The sequence below is a fragment of the Theobroma cacao genome, chromosome 3, assembly GCF_053813885.1.
Source record: "Theobroma cacao isolate CCN51 chromosome 3, ASM5381388v1, whole genome shotgun sequence".
Classification (NCBI taxonomy): Eukaryota; Viridiplantae; Streptophyta; class Magnoliopsida; order Malvales; family Malvaceae; genus Theobroma; species Theobroma cacao.
Window position 1 is genome coordinate 3,240,273 of NC_142641.1, and position 26,434 is coordinate 3,266,706.

At 35.1% G+C, this 26,434-nt stretch overlaps 5 protein-coding genes across 6 annotated transcripts; 3 read left to right on the forward strand and 2 right to left on the reverse strand.

Moving 5' to 3' along the window:
• Positions 1-1,208: 1,208 nt before the first annotated feature.
• On the forward strand, positions 1,209-6,731 carry HIK (ATP binding microtubule motor family protein). Its single transcript, XM_018118599.2, has 15 exons — positions 1,209-1,330; positions 1,735-2,064; positions 2,148-2,237; positions 2,348-2,448; positions 2,604-2,720; positions 2,825-2,906; positions 2,995-3,062; positions 3,150-3,209; positions 3,414-3,538; positions 4,023-4,221; positions 4,330-4,440; positions 4,536-4,628; positions 4,729-5,688; positions 5,783-6,105; positions 6,211-6,731. The coding sequence occupies exons 2-15, from the start codon at positions 1,827-1,829 to the stop codon at positions 6,536-6,538; spliced, it is 2,895 nt and encodes a 964-aa protein (XP_017974088.2). The 5' UTR covers positions 1,209-1,330; positions 1,735-1,826; the 3' UTR covers positions 6,539-6,731.
• Positions 6,732-7,826: 1,095 nt separating this feature from the next.
• On the reverse strand, positions 7,827-8,540 carry LOC108661085 (non-specific lipid-transfer protein 2). Its single transcript, XM_018116864.2, has one exon. It carries the CDS (start codon positions 8,413-8,415, stop codon positions 8,137-8,139), a length of 279 nt encoding a protein of 92 aa, XP_017972353.1. The 5' UTR covers positions 8,416-8,540; the 3' UTR covers positions 7,827-8,136.
• A 7,697-nt stretch (positions 8,541-16,237) lies between these two features.
• CYP77A5P (cytochrome P450, family 77, subfamily A, polypeptide 5) lies at positions 16,238-20,912 on the reverse strand. Of its 2 annotated transcripts, XM_018116730.2 has the most exons (7): positions 20,184-20,910; positions 18,888-18,998; positions 18,503-18,719; positions 17,966-18,299; positions 17,769-17,830; positions 17,583-17,655; positions 16,238-16,555 (listed from the first exon to the last, which is right to left on the reverse strand). In XM_018116730.2, coding segments are annotated over exons 1-7 (1,275 nt in total). In that variant the 5' UTR covers positions 20,661-20,910; the 3' UTR covers positions 16,238-16,554. The 2 variants fall into 2 exon arrangements, with proteins under 2 accessions (XP_017972219.2, XP_088660287.1); XM_088804161.1 differs by lacking the exon at positions 16,238-16,555 and having other exon boundaries at positions 17,579-17,655; positions 20,184-20,912.
• Positions 20,913-22,341: 1,429 nt separating this feature from the next.
• LOC18604183 (Reticulon family protein) lies at positions 22,342-23,914 on the forward strand. Its single transcript, XM_018117176.2, has 5 exons — positions 22,342-22,486; positions 22,916-23,096; positions 23,191-23,332; positions 23,432-23,501; positions 23,581-23,914. Exons 1-5 carry the CDS (start codon positions 22,384-22,386, stop codon positions 23,748-23,750), a joined length of 666 nt encoding a protein of 221 aa, XP_017972665.1. The 5' UTR covers positions 22,342-22,383; the 3' UTR covers positions 23,751-23,914.
• A 1,636-nt stretch (positions 23,915-25,550) lies between these two features.
• Positions 25,551-26,124, forward strand: LOC18604184 (uncharacterized). Its single transcript, XM_007036541.3, has one exon. It carries the CDS (start codon positions 25,600-25,602, stop codon positions 25,834-25,836), a length of 237 nt encoding a protein of 78 aa, XP_007036603.1. The 5' UTR covers positions 25,551-25,599; the 3' UTR covers positions 25,837-26,124.
• Positions 26,125-26,434: the final 310 nt, after the last annotated feature.

Below are 26,434 nucleotides of genomic sequence, written 5' to 3' on the forward strand. Positions count from 1 at the left end.
AAAGTTGGTTAAGATGGTAAATGTTGTTTTGAAGGTAAGAGAGATAAAAGTTTAAATCTCACAAATTACAAATTATAACGGATTTGGATTTAGGGCATCTTAAGGGTGATACTCGAAACCTTAATAAATATAAATCTCCTTAATATATGCTTAACCTATGTTGAATAATATCCTTCCCCCCCTCTTTTTGAGTTAAGAAAAACTTAGGTTAAAGAGCCACGTTAATGTGGCTTTTTATTTAGAGGAAAAAATAAATTGAGAAAATGCATAATTTCCTTTTAAATTTTGGTTAAAATAGTCATTAGTCAAGGTGATATTTACAAAAAAAATATATAATTAATGAATTATCTCATCTTAAATTTCGATGAAATAAGTTAGTGATTTTTATTTCGATGAAATAAGTTAGTGATTTTTTTGTTAAAAAAATGTAATTAATGCATTATATTATCTTAAAAAAATTTTATGAAACAAAGCAAAAACCGAAATTTTGTTACCAAACAAAATATAATACCTTCCCATATTTCTTCCTTGGAAATGTATTTTTAATTTTAGTTATTTAATAAGGTTTATATTTTGATGTATTGTCCGTATATGATACCTATACATTATTACTTAACTAGAGAGAACCACTTCATAAATATGTAAGAAAAAAGTTAATTTTTTTAAATAATTGATTTTTTAATTTATTTATAAATGAAATGATTACATTGAATTTATTGAAATGATATACAATTCATGCATCGACATTACTTGAAATATAAAAGAAATAAAAAAAATGCATCAATTCAAGTGTGCTAAATCTTGTGATTTTTAAATTATAGAAAGGGTTTCACAGATTGGCTTAGTATCTAATTCTTGAAAAGCATAGGGAGCTTTTCATAATTTAATTAAAAATAAACTCGTTATCTTAGAGGGTCTTTTCAGCAAAACTTTGGTTCTTTTTGTCGGGGAAAATAATTGTAATTAATTAAAAATTAAAAAACCGTTATTAAAACTTTAAATCAGGTCCCGCTTCAAGGGGACGATAAAAAGAAGCAAAATGAGTAAACTCGATAAATCGGCGAGAAATAATAAAATACTTAAAAATGGTAAGAAAATGAACTAGCCGTTAGGAACGTAAATTTCAAATCTGTTGGCCACTTCTCTCTTCAATGGCTTTTCATATTTTCCCCATTAAAGACAAAGCTTCAAAAATTTCTCACTTCCCCAAACCCTAGAAATCTCTCTCTCTCTCTCTCTCTCTCGATTGCTACGCTCCTTTCTCTCTTTTCTTTTACTGTTTGGATCTGAATCTCAATCAAATAATCTTGATTCCGATCCAGATATTTGAGTGAGTATGCTGCTGCCTTTTTTAATTTTCTTTTCTTGGTAAGATTTGAGTTAAAAATAGAAAATAATTAAAGGAAGTGAACTTTCCTTTTACGAAATTGGATGTTTTTAATTTATTGCTATTAATTTATAAACTCAATTTAGTTAAAATGCTTCGTTTTTCTGATAATTTTTGCGATTCGATGAGATCATATATTTTTATAGATTTTAAGTTACAGAAACTTTAAATTGTTTCAGATTTACTAATTTTTTTTCAGCTTATTGAACGTCTGATCTTAGGAATCACTAGAAATTTTAGTTTTTAACATGATCTCAATTAGTTCATAAATTGATAAGTGTTAAAGGATTTTCTTTTATCTGTTTATAATTTGTTAATGATTTCCGTTTCTACTTCATCATTCACAGTTAAGATTCGACTCGATTTCCTTAGCCTCTGGAGGGAGAGGGTTCTGTTTGGGTCTTTTCAATTTTCAGAGACAAAAAGGAAATAAGAAAAGATGACAGTTAGAACTCCAGGAACCCCAGCCAGTAAGACAGACAGGACGCCTGTAACAACACCTGGAGGCCCTAAATCGAAGGAAGAGAAGATTGTAGTTACTGTAAGGTTAAGGCCTTTAAGCAAAAGGGAGCAACTGGCCAAAGATCAAGTAGCATGGGACTGCGTCGACGAACACACCATCGTGTCTAAACATCCTGCTCAAGAACGCACAGCTCAGCCAACTTCTTTCACATTTGGTAACTTAATTACACCCTTGTTACTTAGTTGGTTTCAGTTTCATGAAATTTGACATTTGAGGTTTTTCTTTTGTCTTGCTCAGATAAAGTTTTTGGTCCTTCATCCTTAACTGAAACGGTTTACGAGGATGGAGTGAAGAATGTTGCTTTGTCTTCTTTGATGGGCATCAATGGTACTTCCATGTGTTATATTTTCTACTGATTACTTAATTTGAAGCCCGTATTCATTAAATTTTGTTTTTTCCCTTTATTGAACCATCAAATTATGGAATTTCTGTCACAGCTACGATATTTGCATATGGCCAAACCAGCAGTGGGAAGACATACACGATGAGAGGAATAACAGAGAAGGCTGTTAATGACATCTACCAGCATATATTGAATGTAAGCTGAGCTTCCCTTGAGTCTAATTAATTATTCTTATTGCCCCATAATGTAGTTTGTATTTATATGTGGACTTTGGTTTTTAACATCAATTGTTGCGATAAGAGGCTATGAGTTTTCTTAATTGATTTATTGTAAATTTGGAATTGTTGCAGACACCAGAGAGGGATTTTACTATTAAAATTTCGGGATTAGAAATTTATAATGAGAATGTTAGAGACCTGTTAAATTCAGAATCCGACCGCAATCTCAAGCTTCTAGATGATCCGGAGGTAATGGCCTCTGTGAAGCTAATTTCGTATTCATAGAAATGAAGCGTCAATCCTCCTCTTTCTGTCATTTACTAGATTTTATTTATTTCAATCTCTGCTTGCAGAAAGGTACTGTGGTTGAGAAGTTGGTGGAAGAAACAGCAAGCAATGATCAGCATTTAAGACATCTGATTAGCATTTGTGAAGGTAATTAGTGAGGCACTGGCTTAGAGTTAGCAAAGCCTTTTACTCTTCTTCTAAATGTGAGGCTAATTGATTCACTGGAATTTTGTAGCTCAAAGGCAAGTTGGTGAAACTGCCTTAAATGATACTAGCTCACGGTCACACCAAATAATAAGATTGGTATGAATGATGATTTATGCTGTTTCTTGTTAAGTAACTTAATGCCTGTGGAAGCTAACAATTGGATTTGTTTGGCTGACAATGTAGACAATTCAAAGTACCCTGCGCGAAAATTCTGATTGTGTGAGATCATTTGTTGCAAGCCTGGTAAGAATGTCTTATCACTTCTCTACCTAATTCAATAAAATGAATAAATAGGAATTTTACAATCCACACTTGCTTTAGTAGTTGTTAGATAGAAGGTCAAGGTTGAGGCTTAACTTGTTCTCCCCCAATCTTATCCAAATGAACTCAAAAATGCTGTATGAATTCTTTTCCCTGATGACAAGCTGTTGGGGACAACACTTGCAGAACTTTGTGGATCTAGCTGGAAGTGAAAGAGCTTCACAAACACATGCTGATGGTGCAAGACTCAGGGAAGGCTGTCATATTAACCTTAGTTTGATGACTCTGACAACTGTAATCAGAAAACTCAGGTCAGAATATATCCTTGCATATTTGTTGTGCATTTATATTTCTTGACTATTGTTCCTTCATGTGTCTTAAACTTTTCAGTGCACGCTGGAATAAAGTGTTCCTATGATGATGGAGAGAAAAATAATATAACGGACTTCTAAAATTAAAAATATACATATTTTAATATTTGATGGTCGACTATATCAACTTTTTAATCCCCCTTGCGTCTAGAGAAACTGAATCACCTTGATATCTCTTAAATGTCACAAGTTTTATACCTGACTGCAGAATTGATACTTCAATAACATTAGCTGCAAGGACATGGACATTAGAACTTTGTGCAGAACAGAATTTACATCTCTTAACTAGGTGTCCACTAGAACTTTTGACCAACTTCTAGTTGATTAAAGCTAGGCAGACATTGACAGATTGAAGGCAAACTTCCATATTAATTTTTCATGATTGATTTTGTCCCATGTGTTGATGAACTATTTCTATTTGTAGTGTTGGAAAAAGAAGTGGTCATATACCATATCGAGACTCGAAGCTTACTCGCATATTGCAGCACTCACTGGGTGGAAATGCACGTACTGCCATCATATGTACTCTGAGTCCAGCACTGAGTCATTTTGAACAATCTCGTAATACTCTCTTCTTTGCCACTCGGGCAAAGGAAGTGACAAATAATGCACAAGTCAATATGGTACCTACTTTACGAGATTGACATGTATTTTGAAATGAAGTTTTCTTTTTTTTTTTTCCTTTATGAATTTCTAAATGAATGGACATGTTCTTTTGAAAACATTATTAGGTTGTTTCGGATAAACAACTAGTCAAACATCTGCAGAAAGAAGTAGCCAGGCTAGAAGCAGAGCTTCGCACCCCTGATCCATCAAGGGAAAAAGACTTAAAAATACAACAGGTACTATAAGCTATTCAAGATTGGCTTCATTTTGAATCATTTTTATTTTGCAAATGAAACCATAAGTAATCATGTGTTATGTTTTTGCTTTCTAGATGGAAATGGAGATTGAAGAACTGAAGCGCCAAAGAGATCTTGCACAATCTCAGGTGGATGAGTTGCGCAGAAAACTTCAGGAGGATCAGCAGGTTCCCTCTCTATCCCTGCTTATCAGCCCCTCTTTTCTTTGTCTCTGTAGTTCTTGATTAATTCCGACTTTTTTTGTCCGTTTAATTTGTCTCTATACAGATCTCAAACCCACTTGAATCATCACGTCCATCAGTAAAGAAGTGCCTATCTTATTCTGGTGTGTTGTCCCCAAAACTTGATGGTAAGGAGCTTGGCCGCAATGATAGAACAAGGAAAACAATGTTAAGGCAGTCTATGAGGCAATCATCAACCGCTCCTTTCACACTTATGCATGAAATTCGTAAACTTGAACATCTTCAAGAGCAGCTTGGAGAAGAAGCAAATCGAGCTTTGGAAGTACTTCAAAAAGAGGTGGCTTGTCATAGACTAGGTAATCAAGATGCAGCTGAGACAATTGCCAAGCTGCAGGCAGAAATAAGGGAGATGCGTTCTGTCCGGTCAATTCCAAAGGAAGTTGAAGTTGGAACTGCTATAGCTCCTAACAAAAGTGTTAGTGCTAATCTTAAGGAAGAGATAACAAGACTTCATTCACAAGGTAGCACAATAGCTGACCTTGAGGAGCAATTAGAGAATGTTCAGAAGTCAATAGACAAATTGGTAATGTCTCTTCCAAGCAATAATCAGGAATCCAACCGTGAAGCAACCCCCAAAACTAAGAGTCAATCTAAAAAGAAGAAGTTGCTTCCCTTAGCTTCTAGTAATGCTGCGAACCGGCAAAATTTTATAAGATCTCCATGCTCACCTCTATCAACCTCTCGGCAAATTTTGGAGCCTGAGAATGAAGAAAATAGACCTCCAGAGGATGATGACATTGTCTCCAAGGAGACTCTCCCAGAGTCTGAGAAAGAAACACCTGTGAAGAGTGAAGAGGGTGGAGATGTCTCATCAAAGGAAGGCACTCCAGGATATAGGCGTTCAAGTTCAGTCAACATGAGGAAAATGCAGAAGATGTTTCAGAATGCAGCCGAAGAGAATGTAAGAAGCATAAGAGCATACGTAACAGAACTGAAAGAGCGTGTTGCCAAGCTGCAATACCAGAAGCAGCTACTTGTTTGTCAGGTATAATAATTGTCTATGCCCTTTCTATATGATTTATCTTACATTTGTTTTTCCATTTGTTGGGAACTTAATTAGTTTTTGAATTGCATTTTAGGTGCTTGAGCTGGAAGCAAATGAAGCAGCTGGATACAATATAGAGGATGATGAGAGTGCCATTGAACCAGAGGAACCCCAAGTTGCATGGCATGTAACCTTCAGGGAGCAAAGGCAGCAGATCATTGAGTTATGGGATGTCTGCTATGTCTCCATCATTCATAGAACACAGTTTTATTTGTTATTCAAGGGAGATCCTGCTGACCAAATATACATGGAAGTGGAGCTTAGACGCTTAAATTGGCTGCAGCAGCATTTTGCAGAACTTGGAAATGCAAGCCCAGCTCTTGTAGGAGATGAGTCCTCAGTGTCTTTGTCATCAAGGTTCTCTCTCTCTCTCTCTCTCTCTCTATCTTGCTTAAACACACAACACACTCCCCTTGGAACTTCTAGAACTTACTGAAATTTGTGCCTGCTTTCTTCTTGCAGTATTAGAGCGCTGAAGCGTGAAAGGGAATTCCTTGCAAAGAGGTTGACCTCACGCCTGAGTGTGGAGGAGAGAGATGCATTGTACATAAAATGGGATGTACCACTGGACGGAAAGCAGAGGAAACTACAATTCATAAACAAGCTGTGGACAGATCCTCATGATGCAAAACACATAGAGGAGAGTGCTCAGATAGTGGCAAAGCTTGTAGGGTTCTGCGAAGGCGGTAACATGTCGAAAGAGATGTTTGAGCTCAATTTTGCGCTACCAGCTGACAAGAGGCCTTGGGTTGTGGGGTGGAATCAGATATCAAACCTTCTTAATTTGTAAGAGAAAGAAAGCCTTTTTTGTTTGTAAGTAGTTCCATTTTGTGTACATGTAATTGAATTTTTGGAGTCCTTTCTCCAGATGTTCTAGTTTCATCCATTGCAGTGTCACCAATCAAGCACACTGTGTGTGAGGATTGTTTAAGCTATTCTTTGTACTCTTCATGTTTCAATAAAGGAATTTGGTTCATCTTGCATTCCCCTTCTCATTTTCTCCCTTTTCCGGATGGTGGGTTGTGTTGTGGTTTGCATTTGAAGAATGGGCCAATAGGGGCAATTCCCTCCGGCCCACTGAAACCAAGAAATGATTTTTGGTAGTTTTTTTTATTATAAAAAAAATTATTTTAGTTCATGAAAACGACATATTAGCCCATCATAATTGTCGATACCATTTATATTCTTCATCCCATATAATTTCGCTACAAAAATACCATATTATTTAATTGAGTATTGAAACCATAACCTAAACATCATGTCCTTGTATGTTTGGTTTGGTGGCTAGAGAATTGTCATAGGTTATAAATGTAAGAGTTTCAATGATATAAATATAATTTTAAATGGTTTACTGTAGGAAACTTTTATATGGAATCCAATGGTACCTTCTATGTAAGATTTAGAAAGATTAAGGTGAAAACTGAACTCTCTCGTCTCAAAGAAAAATCACTCTCTTTCCATTTTTAGGTGAAAGCTCTTGTACGGTGAAAAAGTATTATCATTGCTCGATTTAGTAGTGATTTTTTATCATAAATTTTTAGATATTAACAGAGTGTAAACTATCTCGCAATTTCTTTTCAAATGGGTATGTTTTCTTCTGGTTCTTTATTATTGCTGCTCATTCGCTGGAGTAGATGCAAGAAGTGAAGAATTAAGTGGTAATTTTGTCAAGATGATTGTAATGACTTTAAGAAAGCATTTCTGGGAAGCAGCTCTTTGCTCCCTGAGGGAGCTTCCCAATTCAGAATCATGATGTCATTGGACTTTTCAAATGCTGGATTTAGGCTATTTTTAGTTCTGTTGTTCTGTCTGATAAGGTCCATTGGACGGGCTTTCCATGTTGCACTTAAGCAAATGGAACATGGAATGGTACTCTAAAGTATTAAAGATAAGGATAAATCCTGAGACTGACAGAATTCAACACTTCAATAGTGCAGAACAAATGATAAATCATATCATATTCGAAACAAACAGAATTGCTGACAATGGATATGGGAATAATCTCGAAAGCTGATCAGATTGCATTTGTGTGTGAGGAAACAGAGAAATTCAGAGAGAGAGAGAGTCAAAAGGAGATGTTGTGATAATGATCCAACACTGATATTCATTAAACATAGTGCGTCTGCAACAACTTGTAGTATATATGATAGATCACACATGAATAAAGTCAACAAATTGGTGACATGTGACCATGACCCCAACATTATTCCCATCACAGCTAACCTCACTGCTTTTACTGCAGACATCAAAACAAGATATACCACACCAGAACTACAATACTTAATTAATTTCTCCCTATCCTCCAGCCTCAAGACTCTTTTGTTTCTAGATTAGTCCATGTTCTGCAGAGAAATAGAGAGAAGAGAGCCTTAAAACAGGTTCAGGAACCTAGCACCTTGGGAAGGGAGTACCACAAGTACTAGCAACCTTCCTGGCATTGGGGGTGTTAATGAATCTCTTGAGGTTGGGATTCCTAAGGTATTGGCAAAGGCAAGGCTTCTGTTCCTTGATCTTGCTGCAGCACAGTTTAGATGGTGGAGATGAAGATGTTATCGCACTCACGCAAGAGCTCAGCTGTGTTGGGCTGCATGTCACTGCCATTGAGACCTGGGCTTCAGCCAGGAGGAGCACCACCACGGCACACAATGCAATATATGATGCCTTCATTTTTCGGTTTCCCTTCTCTTTCTATGCGTAAAAGAACTTGGAGCGTGCTTTGTGGGAAGAAAATTTTTGTATATGATGAGAGAAAGAGTCTTTATGCGATGCTTGCTGCAATTCCCTTGGTTTCCCTCCCAATTTATAGAGGGAGGCTTGGTAAAATGGTAATGTCCAACTTCATGTAGCATTTAATTTCCTCTTACTTGACTTGACTTAGTTGCCAGGGAAAAAGCTAGTTGTACAATACATTGAGTTTGGCCCACTTCTACGACAAATTCGGTGCCTTACTTAAACGAAGAATTCGTAGAATTTGAGAGAGAAAACTACTTGATCCAATGATTTCAAGACACTAACAAAAGGGAGAACATTAATGGGAAAAGAATGGTCAAATGATTTCAGGATATAGCTTTTTCTTTTGCTTCTTTCCCCTCTCTTTGTGCCTGCTAAGCTTCTCTCAATTATTGAAGTAACCAAGATAACTCTTGAAAGGTCACAAATAGCAAGGTCGCTAAGGAAACAATTTCAAAGATTTTTCCACAATTTGGTGCAAACAGAATGAAAATCACTTGAAATATAAGCTGGAACCTTTTCATTCGTGTCAAAGGTTAACAGATAAATAGATAACGATCGCCACCGAAATGAGGTGTGCCTTTGTCATTGTCCTCCACTAATCGACACATATATCATACGCTTACAAGTCCTGTGAAATTGAAGGATTTAGACTTCTGCTTCCTTTTTAGCTGTCAAACTTTAGTCAAAATTCTTGAAATTAATTGGTACCAAATGTGTTCTTGAGTTAATTGACGATTTGCTGTTGATCAAATGATTAATTTCTCTTTTTACCAAGTCTCATATTTCTTTTGTTCACACCTATTTATTTTAACAATATATTTTATTAAAATGAGAATTGGTGGTCTCAATATGTTCTGTACATGTTGGTGATTGGATTTATGTGGTAATGATTCAAAGGTTGGTTGTTATATTGATGCACTCGTGAAAATGAGAATTGATCTCAATGCGTTCAGTGTGGTTTCGGTGATTGGATTTATAATGTAATGATTCAAAGCCTGGTCATATGTTGAGGCCAAATACCTCAAATTTTCCTTTGTTATGTGTTATGTGACGAGTTTTATTGTAATTATCATTTTTCTGATTAGTTAGTTGTTGTTTCTGATGAGTTGTATTCGTCTTTTCAATTCAAAATCTTGAACTGTAAATTACTTTTTATTGATAAAATAGACTTATTGGAACAAAAGTAAATAAATAAGTATAAAGATTGAATTAACCCTCCTTAATCTTATAAACTACATCTCCTTGTCCCACGAATTTAAACCTTGACACTAATTTTAAATGATTATTATTGAAACAAATGCTTAAATGTTCTTAAGATGATTAAATGTAACCCACAATGATTGATATGATTCATGTTCTATGATAGCGCCGCATCCAGCAAGCTGTGCCTCAAATTCTTTAGTAGATGCAGGGAAACTTAATCCCCCAAAGAATATTGTAGAGAAAGTCAATGATTGCCTTTGGTAAAAAATGTGTATAAAGTATGAATGTGAACGTAACCCCAACATATAAGGAGAGATGATAGAACTTACCCCCATGATAAATCATTTCCATATCCCTTTTGATGGATACAAATTTTTACATGAGGTGTGACTTATCATTACTTTCCATATCTCATTTTCATATCTCTTGATTTTATTAGAAGTGATGGAATTATATATATTAAATTTTTTACATATAATAATAAAAAATTAAAAATTTTTTTAAAAAAAAACGACCCTCTCTTTACCACCACTTTCGATAAAAAAAATTAAAAAGTAAGAAATGATGGTCATGATCTCGCCAGTGCTTTTGATCCACCTTTAATTGTACATGGAATTGCACGGTGTCCACTTTTTGACACTCCCTTGTTCTTTCCTTTCGGTGAAGCATGTTGCATTTCAGTTTTAGTTCCTTGTGCAATCACATGCGTATTAATTTGACTTGCACTTCAATTATACTTAATCCTCATCTTAATCACAAATCATGCTCTCATTATCATATATATATGATCATAAATAATAATGTAAATAATGCTATATATAATGTATATGTAATAATGATAAACATAAAACAAGTTTGAGATTTATGGATGAGAGAGATCTCTCACGTTATATAGTTTAAGAATCAAGACATAACGTGTCTCTTTATATACAAAAAATAAGTTAAATACTCATTAACTTTATGATCTAAATGTTTATAAAATATTTCCGTACAAGTTGCAACTGTTTATTTTGACTTATTTTAGGGTTTTGACTTTTTAATTTTGTTTGGTTGATTGATTATGGAAAAATGAAATTTAATTATTTTTCTTTATTTAGTTACACGTGGCCATGTTTTAGATTAATTCATTTGTAAAAAGAAACATTTTTGTTTTGCATTTTTTTGTTCACAATTCAATTTTTCTCAAATAATCGAAATTAAAAAACCGAAATCCTTTGCATCGGGAAATAGAAAATTTACAAATGCTAGATTCAAGAATGGGTATATAGCCAAAAAAACAAGGTACATGCCAGCCCTGCTTTCTCATCTACACTGTATAATTAGAGTCACTCCCGAAATTGCTTTACAAGTTGATAAGATGATTAGCATTGCAATTTGAAGGTTAAATTTTTTGTGGGGGCATCCAAAAAGGGTTTTACTTTAAGCATGTAGGAGAGTGTATTGGAATTAGCAAGCATGTGCACTTAATTTCCCTTTACATCTGCTTTGTTGAGCATTCCTTTCCGAATTGAGACACCACAATTTTTTAAGTAACCTACACTTCCGGATGTTTGCTTCAAAAACAAAACATAGACGTCCTCATCAAAGCATATATACTTTAAGGAGGAAATTGTGAGAAATGACATTTTTTGATAAAAACATTTTAAAAGTAACCATCAAAATAAATTTAACTATTTTTAGTCATATTTAGTCATGACTTGACGAAAATACCCTTTAAACTATTTCAAATAAATTCAACCATTCATCACAATTTCTTTTCATTTCTCCCCATTTGTGCTTCGGATTTCTCTCTCACCATCCCAGTCTCTCAAATTTTATCAATTTCTCTGTTCGGCATTCATCTGTTATGCTTTCGATTTCTCTCTCCCGTGTTTTCATATTTCTCTTTCTTACGTTTGTAAGACACCAAGCAATGGTTTTGACATATTTGGGTGGGTGACTATTTGGGAAATTCGATTTTTAGGTATTTTAGATAAAACTAAAACGGTAAAAATAATCACAAATGTATGAAATAGCTTTTAATTGAATCAATTCGGGACCTAAATACCAATAAACTCAAAATTTTGAAATTTATAAATCTAGGTTTTCAAAAAAAATATTTTATTTTTAGTCAAAGTCGGTGTTTTAGATAAAAAAAACATTTATATTTTGATTTATGAAAACATGTTAGAAACACTTTAATCTGTGCCAAATTGTCAAAAAAAAAAAAAGAAAAACGTTGAGAGGATTTGAAGTTTTGATTCGTAAGCAACAACAACATTTTAGCCATTAAAGTGTCACAAAATATTTTTGAATATGTCGTGTAACAATAATATTTTTTCAACATGGTGTGTAACAACAATATTTTTTTTTCAACATGGTGTATAACAACCTTTTTTAACCATAACGTGTAACATGTTATTGTACATGACATGTAATAATAGTATTTTTTTCAACATGGCGTGTAACAACCTAACCATAACTTGTCACAGGTTTTTGTATATGGCGTGTAACAAGCTAACCATAGCTTGCCAAAGGTTTTTGTACATGGCTTGTCACATATTTTTGTACATGGCATGTAACAAGCTAACCATGGTTTGTCACATATTTTCGTACATTGCGTGTAACACCCTAACCATTACTTGTCACAGGTTTTTGTACATGACATGTAACAACAGTATTTTTTTCAACATGACGTGTAATAACCTAACCATTGCTTGTCACAGGTTTTTGTACATAGCGTGTAACAAGCTAACCATAGCTTGTAAAAAGTTTTTGTACATGACTTGTCACATATTTTTGTACATGACATGTAACAAGCTAACCATGGCTTATCACATATTTTCGTACATTGCGTGTAACACCCTAACCATTACTTGTCACAGGTTTTTATATATGGCATATAACAAGCTAACCATAACTTGTCACAGGTTTTTGTACACGGCTTATCACATATTTTTGTGCATGGCATGTAACAAGCTAACCATGGCTTGTCACATATTTTTGTACATAACATGTAACACGCTAACCATAGCTTGTCACATATTTTTGTACATAGCGTGTAACACACTAATCATAGCTTGTCACGAGTTTTTGTACATGGTTTGTCACATATTTTTGTACATGACATGTAACAAGCTAACCATGACTTGTCACATATTTTTGTATATAGCGTGTAACACGCTAATTATGGTTTGTCACATATTATTGTACATAGCGTGTAATACGCTAACCATGGGTTGTCATAAGTTTTTGTACATGGCATGTAACAAGCTAACCATAACTTATCACAGGTTTTTGTACATAGCGTGTAATACTCTAACCATGGTTTGTCACAGGTTTTTGTATATGGCGTGTAACAAGTTAATTATGGCTTGTCACATATTTTTGTACATAGCGCGTAACACGCTAACCATGGCTTGTCACAGGTTTTTGTACATGGCGTATAATATATTTTTATACATAGCATGTAACAAGCTAACCATGACTTGTCACATATTTTTGTACATAGCGTATAACACGTTAACCATGGTTTGTCACAGGTTTTTTTATATGACGTGTAACATCATAGCGTATAACTTCATTAAGGGTAATTTTATCTAACTTGACTAAAAATAGTTAAAATTATAAAGAAGGCTATTTTTATAAACATCTTATTTTTAAAAATTATTTTTTAAAATGCCCTACTTTAAGACATCCGAATATAGACCACAAAAGGACAATTCATAGAAATCGAAAAGTTAGGAAGCAAAATTTGGTGGAGAGTCTAGGGTTAGATATGATAGCCGACCACCCATCTTAACCATTCAAACTTATACGCCCGGGGACCAAGCTAGTTAGCTTACATCCTCCTGCTACTTCTCACTTGCAAACCTCTTCATTAACATATAAATGGGAATGCCTAACCTTAGAAAAAGTTTTATATTAACGTAAATATCATAAAGTACGAGATGAAAATAACAAGTCAATAATTGCAATAAGTGATATTTTAGAATTATTTAAAATTTAGGTTAATAAAATTTAATACGATGATAGTATTAAGAGCTAAAAGTAAACTTATAGGTATGGCCAAACCTAAGAAGATATTAAAAAAAAATTATGAACAAAAAACATGTGAACAAACTGAAATTAGTTTTGATAATGATCATGTAATGCTATCAAACAATTGAATGGTTCAGTCGTGACTTAATCCAACAATTTGCCATCTTTACATCCATAATTATTTAGATATCTCCTATTTTCAAATGTAATTGCAGCGACCCTGGAAGATTAAAGTTTGAAGAATTGAAACCTAGTAGTGGTGGCCACTAGAATATATAATTACATAATGCTTAATTAGTTGCAATGTATATAACAATAAAAGAGAGTCGGCCAGGCTTGCTGTGCTGCCTTCATCATGAGTAAATGCCACAGCCAAGGGCATGAATTCTACCCACCCACCCACCAACTCTAAAAGTATGGGTATGCTAATGCTATGATTAGGTCCTCATTGCAATTATTTACTGCAGTGATCACCCTAAATCTGATTTTTCTTTTGCATTTTCCTAGAAGAAGAAAAAATTTATAAAAGAAGAAAAACAAAAGGCAAAATCAGCATGATTCAATCTGCTGCAGTCTTTACAGGGCACTGGTACTGTGGTCCACTTCCCAGTCAAAATTAGATGCTTGATATCATTACCTGGGCCCCTAAAAATCATAAGTAATTTCACTTTTAATCTTCACGCCTTACTTGTTCTCTAGTCAAGAAATCAAGATTTCTAGTTTTTCAATGGTTTTACAATGATTATCACACTTTTGGCAAACCCTAGCAAAAGTTTTTTACACTTATTCACCTTCCTTTTCCACTGGTAATTTTCCTTGTTCATGGGCATCAAAACTTCCTATCTAAAGTTGACTAAGTACCCAAAAGTAATGTTTTTAAAATGAAGTAGTGCCTTTAATGCAATCACTCCTTGTCGACATTAGAGATTTTTCCATTCTCTTTGCAATGTTAATTTGCTGTGGTTTTTAAATATGAATGTGATGATATGAATGTTAAAACTATATGATTGTGTATTCACTATGTACATAATGATTAGGCATGCAATGAAAATGCCTGCCTATAATTTGAAGTGGGATGAATAGAATGATGACTTTGCAGGTTTTGGTCCCATGAGAATAATTATGGATTTTTTTTAACATTTTTAACAACCACGAATTTTTGTAGGTGAATTGTTATCAAAAGTGAAATCAATTGGCAGTAACATAAACATGCATACAGTTGGAAATTAAACAATGTGGATTGTGTCAACTTGGGTTTAGTCAATTTTGGACTTTGATGATTAATATCTGGTTAGGTGAAGCATGAGTCTCTGATTAGCTGGATGAAACCTAAAGAATTCTTTGTCAAATTAAATGTAGATGGAAGTGCTGAAGTGAAACCGAGACTAGCGACAACAGGTGGACTTATTAGAGACAGCTCTGGAGCATGGTTAACAGGATTCACCTATAAGATTGGTATTTCATTCTCTCTAACTGCGGAGCTTTGGGAAATTTATCATGGATTGATGATATGTTGGTCTAAAGGTTATAAAAAAGTATAAGTGGAAACAAATTCGCTTTTAGCATTGCAAAAAATACAGAACAAAGATAACGACCTAGAGCCAAATATTCAATTACTACAATCAATCAGACAGTTACTTCATAAGGAATGAGAATGTCACTTATCTCATATACATCGTGAAGCTAATCAATGTGCCGATTAGATGGCCACTCATCATAATAATTTAAGTATAGGATTACAAGTTTATGATGCATTGCCTGTAAATATTTCTTATTTATTACTTGCGGACTCTCTTGGTGTCCAATGGCCTAGGATGTTATTTTAAATTAATTCAATAAAATTTCCCTTCGTATAAAAAAAAAGTAATCGTTAATAATATAATGAGATTTATTCTTGAGTAGAGGGTAAATGGAAGAGGTATACAAGAAAAGCTATACGAAACAACTTAAGGGAAAAGGTAAAAAGGAGAAATACTTATCTTTTAGGAAATGGTTAAAAGGAAATTTCTTAATTACCTCTATATCTGAGTCACCAAAACAAACTCTCCGAAACATCCTAAGATGAAAGTAACTCGTAAACCCTACCACTTATTTCAAATTGCTTTCACTACTATTCATATAAAATGATTATTTTGTGCGAAGTAATTGTTCTACTTATATTAGTTGTTCGGCATGATATAATACTTCATTTATTCTAGTTTTATGTGAAGTAATGCTTCGATTGTAATTATTGTTCTCATTATTCTTTATACAATATTATGCTATAAAATAATTCTTTAGAGAATAGATATTCACCAAAATTAAGTATCTATATTAATACAATTTGTAATTTAGCTTGCTAAGGAAAAGGTGCCGAGGCCGATTGATGTCTTGTTGGTGTTTGATTAAACTTGTTCTGATGTGTTTTGAGGATGCTGTAGATGTTGTAAAGGAGTATACATCGGCTTGGTTGTAAAATGAAAGATTTGGGCTGTTTTGTAAAAATTAGAAAGACAATTATTATAGATTATATGATGCATCCAATGAGAACGGATTTCACTCACAGTTTAAGTAAAAATTGCATTGATAATATAACTATATAGAGAGGATATAGTTGTATTTGCTGTGAAAAACTTTTTCAAAGTGAAGATTAATGCAATAACTTGTTCCAACTTCCATGCACCTAAGCTGCACACGCTTCTTTGTTTGCCAATATGAGAACTTCTTGGGCACTTGTTTACTGTTAACAATCCACTTAAAACCTGGAGGTCTGCGCTGCCACTTTAAAAAACCAGTCTGACAAATATGAAACCTCTATGGAGCTCCTCTACTCAGAATTCCAGCATTGATGAAGCTACTGAATTTATAATTTCTGCAAGTAAATATCATTGTTAGCAACAGTAGTAGGGGAATAACAATATTAACAAGTCATTCCTCATGGCAAGAAAACTTCATGTGGGAATGTTGTCTATGGTATCAAATTCAATTTATTATAGAGGATGGACTATGTGTACACGTATTGATATTCTGTGTACAGGATACAGAAGCAGCCTTGCTTTAAACCCTAAGATGCTAGGCAATATGATCTAGGACAGCAAGCAAGAAAAAGTTTGGATGCTAACATCTAGTTTAGAGACCAAAATACTACAAAAGGATAAGTAAAAATGTGATAATTAGTGGATTTTTTAAAGTATGATCTTCAGATACATAGATTAATGACATTAATCAATGGCAACAGTGACTCAAGTAAATATATGAGAATAAATATATATATATATATATAACAACCTAAGCATTGCCATTTCCAAACCTTCATCCATCCACAAACCAAATCCCAGTAATTGAAGAGGTGTCACCTAACTAGAATCACTAATTCCAATAATGAGTGCTGCCAACTTTGACTTCTCTAGAGAGAAAGATGAGGTTTTTTCTTCATTACAGTTCTTTAAACTTTGTCAACACAGTACTTCAATGGATCAATCAGATTGAAACTACAGTTTATGTGCTATAGAGACAAACTAGAGTACAAGTTAAAGCCTCCTTGAAAACCAACTCAGTTACTGAGTAATAGTTAAGTAGCATATGGGAACCAAACTAATTTCTTGTGCTCATGATCCTCAAAAGCTAATAGAATTTTTCCAAACATACAATATGTATATATATATATATCAAGACTTAATTGCCTTGCATTGTTGATTTTTTCATTTCTATCGTTGCTATTTTCATGATGATTGAGTGTGCACCTCTCAGTTCAAAGGTTAATAGCCAAGAGTTCTAAGCTTACAATCAACAAAAAAATGAGTTGTCAATGACCTCTAGAATAATGTCAACAACAAGTTATAGAATGTTGTATCTCAAGCACATTCTGCAAAAAATTAGGTGGTAAACTAGGGGCTTACCATGCAATATTTTCCCAATAAAGGAAACCACCATGGCCTGTAGACTTTGTGAACTTGTAAACAGCTCCGAGAACTAGTCACAAATAATTATACATGGTCATATTCAATTTATTACCATAAAATGAGGAGTGACCACGCATTGGACAAACTGAACATAACATATTGTCAAGTTCAGGGGTATAATACCTTCATATCCTTCAAGAACTGGATCTTCTGACAGGAGAAGAGGAGTATCCAAATCAACAAATCTAAGCAGCATATTTGCAAGTTAAAACAACAACATTAAACTTATAAAACAGAATGCAACTGATACTTGTGAGAGCTGATGTATATACATGGCAAGCTACTGTTGTCATTTCTCTAACAAGGATGATGATACTCACTTAAAACATCCAAGGCCAGCAGCAAGATGGCCAGCAAAGCCCATGGCCAGCCTGGTTTCCACCATTCCACCAATCATGAGATACAGTCCTGATGCCCTTGCCAACTCAATAATTTCAAGAGCACCAAGAACTCCAACTTTGGCAAGCTTAATGTTTACAACATCTGCAAGTTCTTCCTCTACTATTTTCTTAACATCAACTAAACTTCGACAGCTCTCATCTGCAGCAACAGATACCCCATATTTGCTTTTTGCATAATGACTAACACGACCAAGACCTTCCCAATCATCTCTATGAACTGGCTGTTCAAATAGAACAGGAGTCACCCCCATTTCTGCAGGAAAAAAAAAGCTTCAACTTTCAAGAAAAATTGAAGATACTAGATACCAAAAAGTGCTGAAATATAATTCATTGGGCAAGTTAACAAAAGTTTCAATGCAAGATCATGCACATGCAAATAATTTGTTGCTTTGTGCTCATTTTTTCTCATAGCTGGTATGGAGAATCTTAACTTGGTGTTTCCAGTATATTCTCTACCATGTAATCTTGCAAGAACTTCAATAGCCTCCTCAGGTCTATATCCCTCATTAGCATCCAAGATGAATGAACAATCAGGGTGGGCCGCACGTATCGCTTGTAAAACTTTGATGTCAGCTTTCAGGTTCTTTCCCACCTTAAGCTTCAAAGTCTTGAATCCTTGTTTTTGATACTTTGTAGCTAATGCATGAGCCTCAGCTGGGGAAACAATAGGAATCTGCAAATATAAAAGGTTAAAGTAACAGATGGAAACTAAAATTTCAGGCAGAGACCACCAGCTGTAGTAGGTGATTTCTCCCAGATTTTGTTTCTCTCTAAAGGACAAAGAAAGAGATGGAGAAAGGGGACAACAACAGAAAAATATGAAGGAAGAGAGAAACTGAACTGTTATATCAGTTGTTATTGTATTTGAAGCTCCACCAAATAGTCTCCACAGAGGTATGCCAATGCTCTTAGCAACTGCATCAACCAATGCCATCTCAACTCCTGCCCTAACCTTCAGTTGCAAGAACAGTCTAATGAAATATAAAACCCTCCTATTTATGAGAATTCAAAAATGGAAAAGAATAAAGAAGAATTATAATCTTCCATTAGACTGTAAGCTACACATGCATGCGCTGACTAAACTCTCATCCCAACCTTTAATTTCAAGAACAGTATACCACGGATACAGAATCCTCTAGGTCATGACAATTCAGAAATGAAAATGAGATATAAAAAGTGTGTTCATAGACCTCGGCTTCAGGTGCACTAATGGCCTATTATCATAAAAAAAAGCACTCCTATGCGGTAAGAATTCAAAAAAGGAACAGGAAAAGAAAATGTGTATGTTTACGTGCACATGTGCTCTCACTGTCTCTCTCAAACTCTTTACATAAATTTCTACTGCAAGAACAGTCTAAAAGGGGAATAACCCTCTCCTTATCAGAGCTGAAAGATGGGATTGACTATAGACATCTATTTTGACCAAAAGACGAAAAGCGCGCGCACACACACACACAATATATATATATTTCAGATTTTTAGATGCAATGTCTAACCATTTTTTTTAAATTATTCCGCTATTTTCACAACACAAAACTAGTCCTAACGTTCAAAAGAAAGACATCCACATGTGCATTCAGACCAATTCCGATATTTAATGCTTCTACAGTTCTATGTTTAATAAGAATTTATCCAGATCATTCATAAGAATGTTTTACGAATGTATAACAAGTCATTACTATTAGAATGTGCCAGCTCAGTTGAAAGTCCTTAAAGTTTAATACGATCTAGAACCCAAATGCCAACTTTAAATTCATCAAAGTCCTTAAAGCTTAATATGATCTAAATATGCAACAAAGGAGCAGAGTTTCAAAAAACTTCCACTTGTTCCTGGTTGCTGAGTAAATAGAGGGGGAAAAGTATGCAAGGACCAAATTAAGTCAACTACTATTTTTTCGAATTACATTCACTAGGACGTTCGGAATTTACTTGAGCCTTAAATTTGTACTATCATTCATAAACACTTTCTCACAAACTAAACGAAATAAAGATTTTGTCAACCAAGTAAAATAATTAAGCAGTTAAAATCCAAACAAACAATACTAAATCCAAAGAGAGGACTACCAAAAAAAAAAAAAGCAGAAGAGAACTCAAAACTCCAAAACAGCTAAAAAAATAAAACCGAATTAAAACTCACAGAAGCAAACTGATGTCCAGGCAAAACACCAGCAATCTGCCCCAGTACTGCCCCAAGAGTCATGGCAGAAGAACTCTTAAGCACCTCACAAGCCTCCTTGGCTTTAGCCATGGCAGTAGGCTGATCCTCCGCCGTAACAAAAGGCAGAATCGGAGCCTCACCCCAACCAACACATCCATCTTTCAACTCGATCCTGATGGCCACATTCTCCACCTTATCAAGCCTAGAAGAGGCTATAGTGAAAGGAGCGATCAAAGGAACATTCAGCGGTCTGTTCTCAGCTTTCTGAACTTCCACTGTGAAGGTTTCCATCAAATCCTTGAATTCAAAATTCGTTACAGAAGCAGTAGCTGGCACTTCCATTGAATTTTTGACACACAGACAGCTAATGGGTATTTGGAGATTGAGGGGTTTATGGGGTTTTAAGGGTTTTAATGGGGCTTTCTGGAAGAAAGAAAGAGACCCCATTGAGAACATTTCCTGCTGTCGGATTTTGCTTTGAGAGAGGACTTTGATTGGTTCGCGAGAGTGAGAGAGTGATGTGAAGAGCAGCCACCATAACCATTGCCGATGATTCTTGTTCCAATAGGGGTTTGTCTGACCTGTTGAAAATTGGATAGCAGTTGAAATGGTTATTCTAAATTGAACATGTCAGGTTTTTATTTTAGTATGCGGTTGGATGCATGTGTTATTCTGTTTCAGCCATTGTCTGGTTCGGTGTCCCGGCCATCCCTCGGAGTAATTTATACAATTTTTGTCTTTCCTTTTATTATGTGGCGTATGACAACACATTAAAAATAGCCATATGCTTTGTTCGTAACAAGAGGTTAGAGACCTCTAATTACATAATCAAAGACCCAATGAATTTTGACAAATGCAATTAAATTCTTCATTTCCAAATGCACTGATTGGACCACTCGATTTTAAAAATTAAACAATTCAAGCCTTTTTGTACAATTTGATTAAGAAAATGTTTATGATATGAGTTGACTGCAATATGTCCTATTGTTGGTTCATTAATGAGATTATTATTATGTGAGAATATGATTTATGATATAAATTTAGTTTTTAAATGTATTTAGATCAATAGACTTTTGTCGAATTCTAATCTGTATGGTATGTTTTGATCATGTATATGGTTTTAGTTAAGATTTAATATCAATTTTTATGATATTTAATAAAATAACTAGATTTAATGCAAAAAAATTGTTTAACACACACTTATGACTCTTTTTGTACTTTATAATTTTTATAACTCCTTTCCCCTTTTCCATTTTATTCTTGTTGTCTCTTTCCGATGTACTTAAGCCGGCCAATGGCCGACCTTCTCTTTATTTTCGTTCTCCTTTTTCATTTCTAAAATATTCGTTTTCCATTCTCTCATTGGTTGGCTTTATTTATCAATTAAAAAAAATAAAGGCTTAAATCAACCAAAAGCAAATGAAAGGAGGCCATAGAGGGCACGTAGTTGAAGTTGAGAGGTAGAGGAAAGAGGGAGAAGGTTAAAGAAAAGGACAAAGGAAGTACTTTTGACCAAACAACAGATATAACTGTTCTTAGTTTTTAGCAATGGCTTCTTAGTTTTCTACAACATCTTTCCCTTTTTTTTTTAACAATAAACATCTTTCCTTTTTATTTTTATTAATCATCGAGAATTCAAAGCAACATGTTGATGTTGCCTTTATGATGACATAGCCATTTATTCATATTAACCAAATTAATATATAGAATTTCATGTGTGGCGCACTTTGGCAATATTTAGAGGACTAGTGGAAAAGAGAGTTTTCAATGCCTTTAACAAGATCAAGAGTTTTTAGCATCGATGCCTACGTGAATCAAGTTGTCTCAAAGTAAAGCAAATGAAAAAGGTTGCTAACCAGAAGCTACTTGGAGCTTTATTCCTGTCACACGTTGGAGTTTGACATAATAAGAGTATAAGTGAAATTGATGCAATCTGTTGGGGTCCTACGCCAAGGTTGAAGATTCACTACTTTTGTCAGTGACGGGCATGCTAAGTAACAACCTTTGAAAAGGAAAAGCCCCAAGCCATTCCTTTCTTCTTTATTGTGGCAACTACTTTCTTTCTTACCAAGCTTAAAGAACCCCCCCTCCATTTTCATATATAAGATTGGTTCAATGCCAATTGTGACAGAACATTGTTTTTGGTATCAACAACACAACCACGAGAATATAATCAACCATGCCGATATATGAATCCTCGGAGTCTGACAATGAGACCATCCCACGGGTAAAGCTGTTTGGACGTGAAAGGCCTATGCATTCTATTCTTGGAGGAGGGAAAGGTAATATGTCTATATATATGCATTCACTTTCACTATTTGGTAAGAAGGAAAGTTGGAAAGAAGGGAAATGTTTTAATCCAATGGTTTAGGATGCGACAGCTCGTTTCCGTTCTTCTACTTTTCCTTCCTTCCTACACCAGGCTTTACCAAAACCATGTTAGTCTTAGGACATTATTGCAGGCAGCATACCAAAAATGGCTGCACTTACACGTGGTCTTTCTGACTGCAAATTTAGCAGTCACTTGACTCATATTTTGTTGGTTGCGTGTGTCATGGTCAAATGAATCATTTACTGAACAATTTTGGGATTCACTTTAACCAATCGAAAATTAGTTGCCATGGCAGTCACCATGTATCTAGATCTTCCTGATAATAATTTTGATTACCATCCAAGGTAAAATTTTGACCATCAAGAAATTGAAATTTCAGTTGCTGATGTATTACTATGGAGGGAAAGAAACTTATCAGCCGCGTTATTAATTGGAGTGACAGCCATATGGTTTCTCTTCGAGGTGGTTGAGTACAATTTCGTGACCCTTCTCTGTCACATCTCCATCACCACAATGCTTGTTATCTTCATATGGGGCATGTTTGCAGATTATTTTGGATGGTAGTTTTCTCTTGATCACCATCTAAATTTTCGTGTTAAGTGCAACCTTGTTTTCTGGCACATCGATCCATATTGATTCGTAATTCATCTCCAGTACTCGCCCGAAGATCCCTGAGTTGTTGTCGAATGAACACGCCTTCAGAGAAGTTGTTTCCGCCTTCCATTGGAGGTTCAATCAATTCTTGTCAAAGTTCCTTCACATTGCTGGTGGAAAAGACCCCGTTCACTTCTTTTTGGTATCATTATCCACTCTCTGCCTTCTATAAATCTGATTTAGTCCCCAAAAACTTCACTTATGCCCTTCTCTTTTCTATCCCTATATTAATTATCTACAGGTAATTGTTTCTCTGTACATAATATCAGTGATCGGATCCTATTTCGACTTTGTGAATCTTCTGTTCATTGGTAAGATAATCTGGTATCAAATCATGCAATTTCAAGGCATTTATCATTGGTGTAATTTGTTTTTCTTTATTGCCTCAAGGCTTTCTCTGTATGGAGACCCTGCCATACCTGTACACTAAATTCGAGAATGAAGTTGATTATCATGCTGGGCAAATGACCCGGAAGGCGAGCAAACTGTACAGAAGGTTTGATTCTAGAGTTCTTACCAAGATACCGAGAGGACCAGTAAAGGAGAAGAAGCACGCATAAATAACATAGTAGCGTGCAAAATCGGGATTTCCTCTTTGTTTCCATTGCAGATGTACATTTCCTTAGACATGTAAAAACTACAAAATCATTGTTGTATTGTATATTTGAAGTTCTTACCATGGAACAGAAGCTAATGAAATATGTTTGATGGGTGGTCTAATAAATCAGATTTACATGTTGGATTACAAATACATTGAAAGGAAAGCTGGAATTCATTATGTATCATTACGGAAATTTGGCATCATAACTCAAAAAGTGTGGTACCATTAAACCAACAGAAAGTAAAACCCTGTTGAGTTAAGAATGAATGATGAATCTCCTTTATGTTGCTGTCCACTTTCAGACCACTACTTCTTTAATTCCCGGGTTGACCAAGCGAATGTCCACAAGTCTCTCTCTCCACTTCCTTTCCCACCTTCTCTGTATCCTTAATAGATTCGCATGCCGGAAAGGAAAACTTAGATTAATTGTATCCTATCAAGGTCCACTGCACCTAGGTTTTCTGTATATGACTATGGATCTAGATATAGTTACATAGAACCAAAACTTCATAAATTGAAGTGCGTGATCAAAATTTTCTTCATCAGTTTTAACCGACTGTTTAACAGGTTTTGAATAAGAAATCTTGTGCTAAAATCCATGTTAAGGAATGGTATTGAAGGTGTTCTTCCATTTGTACACCCATGCACCAGTCAAGTTGATGCATGCAGCAGTTGCTGGCACTTGGTTCCACGATGGAAATTTTATTTTGTAATTTTCCTGGCCATTTCTATAAAGGTTGCAAGATGGCAGAATGTGCAACGTTAAGCCATTAGCAGATGGAAGTGGGAGTTTTGCATAGGTTAACGAAGCCATTGACTGAAATTGCCTTGATGCAGTGCTTCTCCATTTGTTTGGAATTAATAGTGGGGTACATACTTTTGTCAGAATTCAGAAACTTCATCAGGATTTACTAGAAGTAGAACATAGTGGTACATGTGTTTTGTGATGCTACATGAAAAACGTAAACAAGAGTCACAAAGCACGTAAAGCACATGGAGAGAGATTAAGAGAGTAGGAATAATTAAGCCAACTAACCTAGCAAGATCCACAATAAATTTTTGTAGTTTTCGAATGATTAAGGCCGAATCCAATTTCTAATTGGCCTCCACAAACTACTTAAGGTATATGTGGAAACCCTCAAAAGTTTCTATTATTAAAGCTGTAGTGTCCACTCAGGCAAATAATTGCATTTAAAACCCTTTTTTGCACAGTAACTTAAGGATACGTTTGGACTAGTTCCAGCCTGCCAAATTACCACTGACGAAAAGTTTTTCTTAAATAATTGAATTATTTTGCATGGTGGTGGCCAACCAACTAATTAGTGCTGATCACACACACATGCTCAGAATTCGACTGTCATGGATTAAAATGACATTTGGAAGTTAACATATATAGCTTACCTGCCTCTTCATCAATTTTTTTGTGACCAGAAAGAGTGGAAGTACATGCAAAACCAACCATCATACATGATATTGTAGTGCTGTTGACCCACTATTTTCATGTCAAATCTGATGGTTTTGCCTGCCAAATCTTGTGCAAGCAAGAAGAATCACTAAAAGCTGAGGCCTTAAAACAGAGGGAGGAAGTAAAGGAGAAATATCCCAGTACGGTATTTTGGATCTTGGAGAAAATATTATTATTATTATTATGCTAAGTCATTGACCTAATATCATATATATAAGAAGACTCACGGCCTCAGTTTGGAATGCTCATTCGACACACTAGTCGAGAACCACAATCCTCCAATACCACTATTGAAGACTTGGGGAAGAAGATAGAGAGAGAGAGAGAGAGAGAGAGAGAGAACATGGTAAGGGAACTGAAAATAATTACTGAGAATGGAGATGGGATTGGTGGGATCGGTGGTGCTTGCCTAGTCTTTTGGGCAGCTTTGCTTACTCTTTCTTTGATTTCAGCCATAATCTTCTCTTGTGCAGATGGTGTATCCAAGGACAAAACTTCTTCAGGTGATACAAATTTTTATGGTGGAGGATGTGCTGCTGATTGTGGCGGTGCAGGTTGTGGTGCAGCTTGTGGTGGATGAATCGTTTGTTCCTCATTACTTGTACAAACCAGAATTCTCGGACAAGTTCCATTTAGCTTAATTATTCTGTCTTAAGGGGTGGCTGTGCTTGCCACTTTTAGAGAGAATTGCAAAGAGGATGTACTAACTATCAAGGTTTATGCAATTGTAAGTGAAGTGAGCCAACTTGCTGCTGTTAAGGAATACTATAAAGCTGCACCTTCCTCATATATGCCTTTTGTTGTCCTAAAGAACAGATTCCATTTATCATGGAAAGTGAATGTCAAGACTCATTTAATTTTCCATGTTTGCACTGATGCTCCCTCCAACTAAGGACAATAATTATGCTATGATAAAGCATATGTAGGTAGCTTACATGCATCTATGTTTCCGGGATTAAGGGACATTCTAATTTTGAGTGTGTATTGACTGCATGATCTCACTATACTTAATGTGAGTTGCTATTACTCGTCATTAATTTCCTAGAGTGCAGGGAACGGCACGCTGCATGTTACTTCTTCACCTCTCTAATTAATTGATATGAACAATTATCCATACAGATCAGATCAAGCTAGAGAGTTCGATCTCTCTTTCAGTAATCCTGCAAATCAACAAAGCA

Excerpts from the sequence above, each read along its gene's own strand:
- LOC18604183 (XM_018117176.2), top strand. The coding sequence starts at position 22,384 with ATGCCGATATATGAATCCTCGGAGTCTGACAATGAGACCATCCCACGG. Across the intron at positions 22,487-22,915 it reads TATTCTTGGAGGAGGGAAAG|TTGCTGATGTATTACTATGG; the intron begins GTAATATGTCTA and ends TTGAAATTTCAG. Across the intron at positions 23,502-23,580 it reads TGTGAATCTTCTGTTCATTG|GCTTTCTCTGTATGGAGACC; the intron begins GTAAGATAATCT and ends TATTGCCTCAAG.
- LOC108661085 (XM_018116864.2), bottom strand. The coding sequence starts at position 8,415 with ATGAAGGCATCATATATTGCATTGTGTGCCGTGGTGGTGCTCCTCCTG.
- CYP77A5P (XM_088804161.1), bottom strand. The coding sequence starts at position 20,660 with ATGTTCTCAATGGGGTCTCTTTCTTTCTTCCAGAAAGCCCCATTAAAA. Across the intron at positions 18,720-18,887 it reads CAATAACAACTGATATAACA|ATTCCTATTGTTTCCCCAGC; the intron begins GTTCAGTTTCTC and ends TTATATTTGCAG. Across the intron at positions 17,656-17,768 it reads AGTTCTTGAAGGATATGAAG|TTCTCGGAGCTGTTTACAAG; the intron begins GTATTATACCCC and ends ATTTGTGACTAG.
- HIK (XM_018118599.2), top strand. The coding sequence starts at position 1,827 with ATGACAGTTAGAACTCCAGGAACCCCAGCCAGTAAGACAGACAGGACG. Across the intron at positions 2,721-2,824 it reads AGCTTCTAGATGATCCGGAG|AAAGGTACTGTGGTTGAGAA; the intron begins GTAATGGCCTCT and ends CTCTGCTTGCAG. Across the intron at positions 4,222-4,329 it reads ATAATGCACAAGTCAATATG|GTTGTTTCGGATAAACAACT; the intron begins GTACCTACTTTA and ends AAACATTATTAG.
- LOC18604184 (XM_007036541.3), top strand. The coding sequence starts at position 25,600 with ATGGTAAGGGAACTGAAAATAATTACTGAGAATGGAGATGGGATTGGT.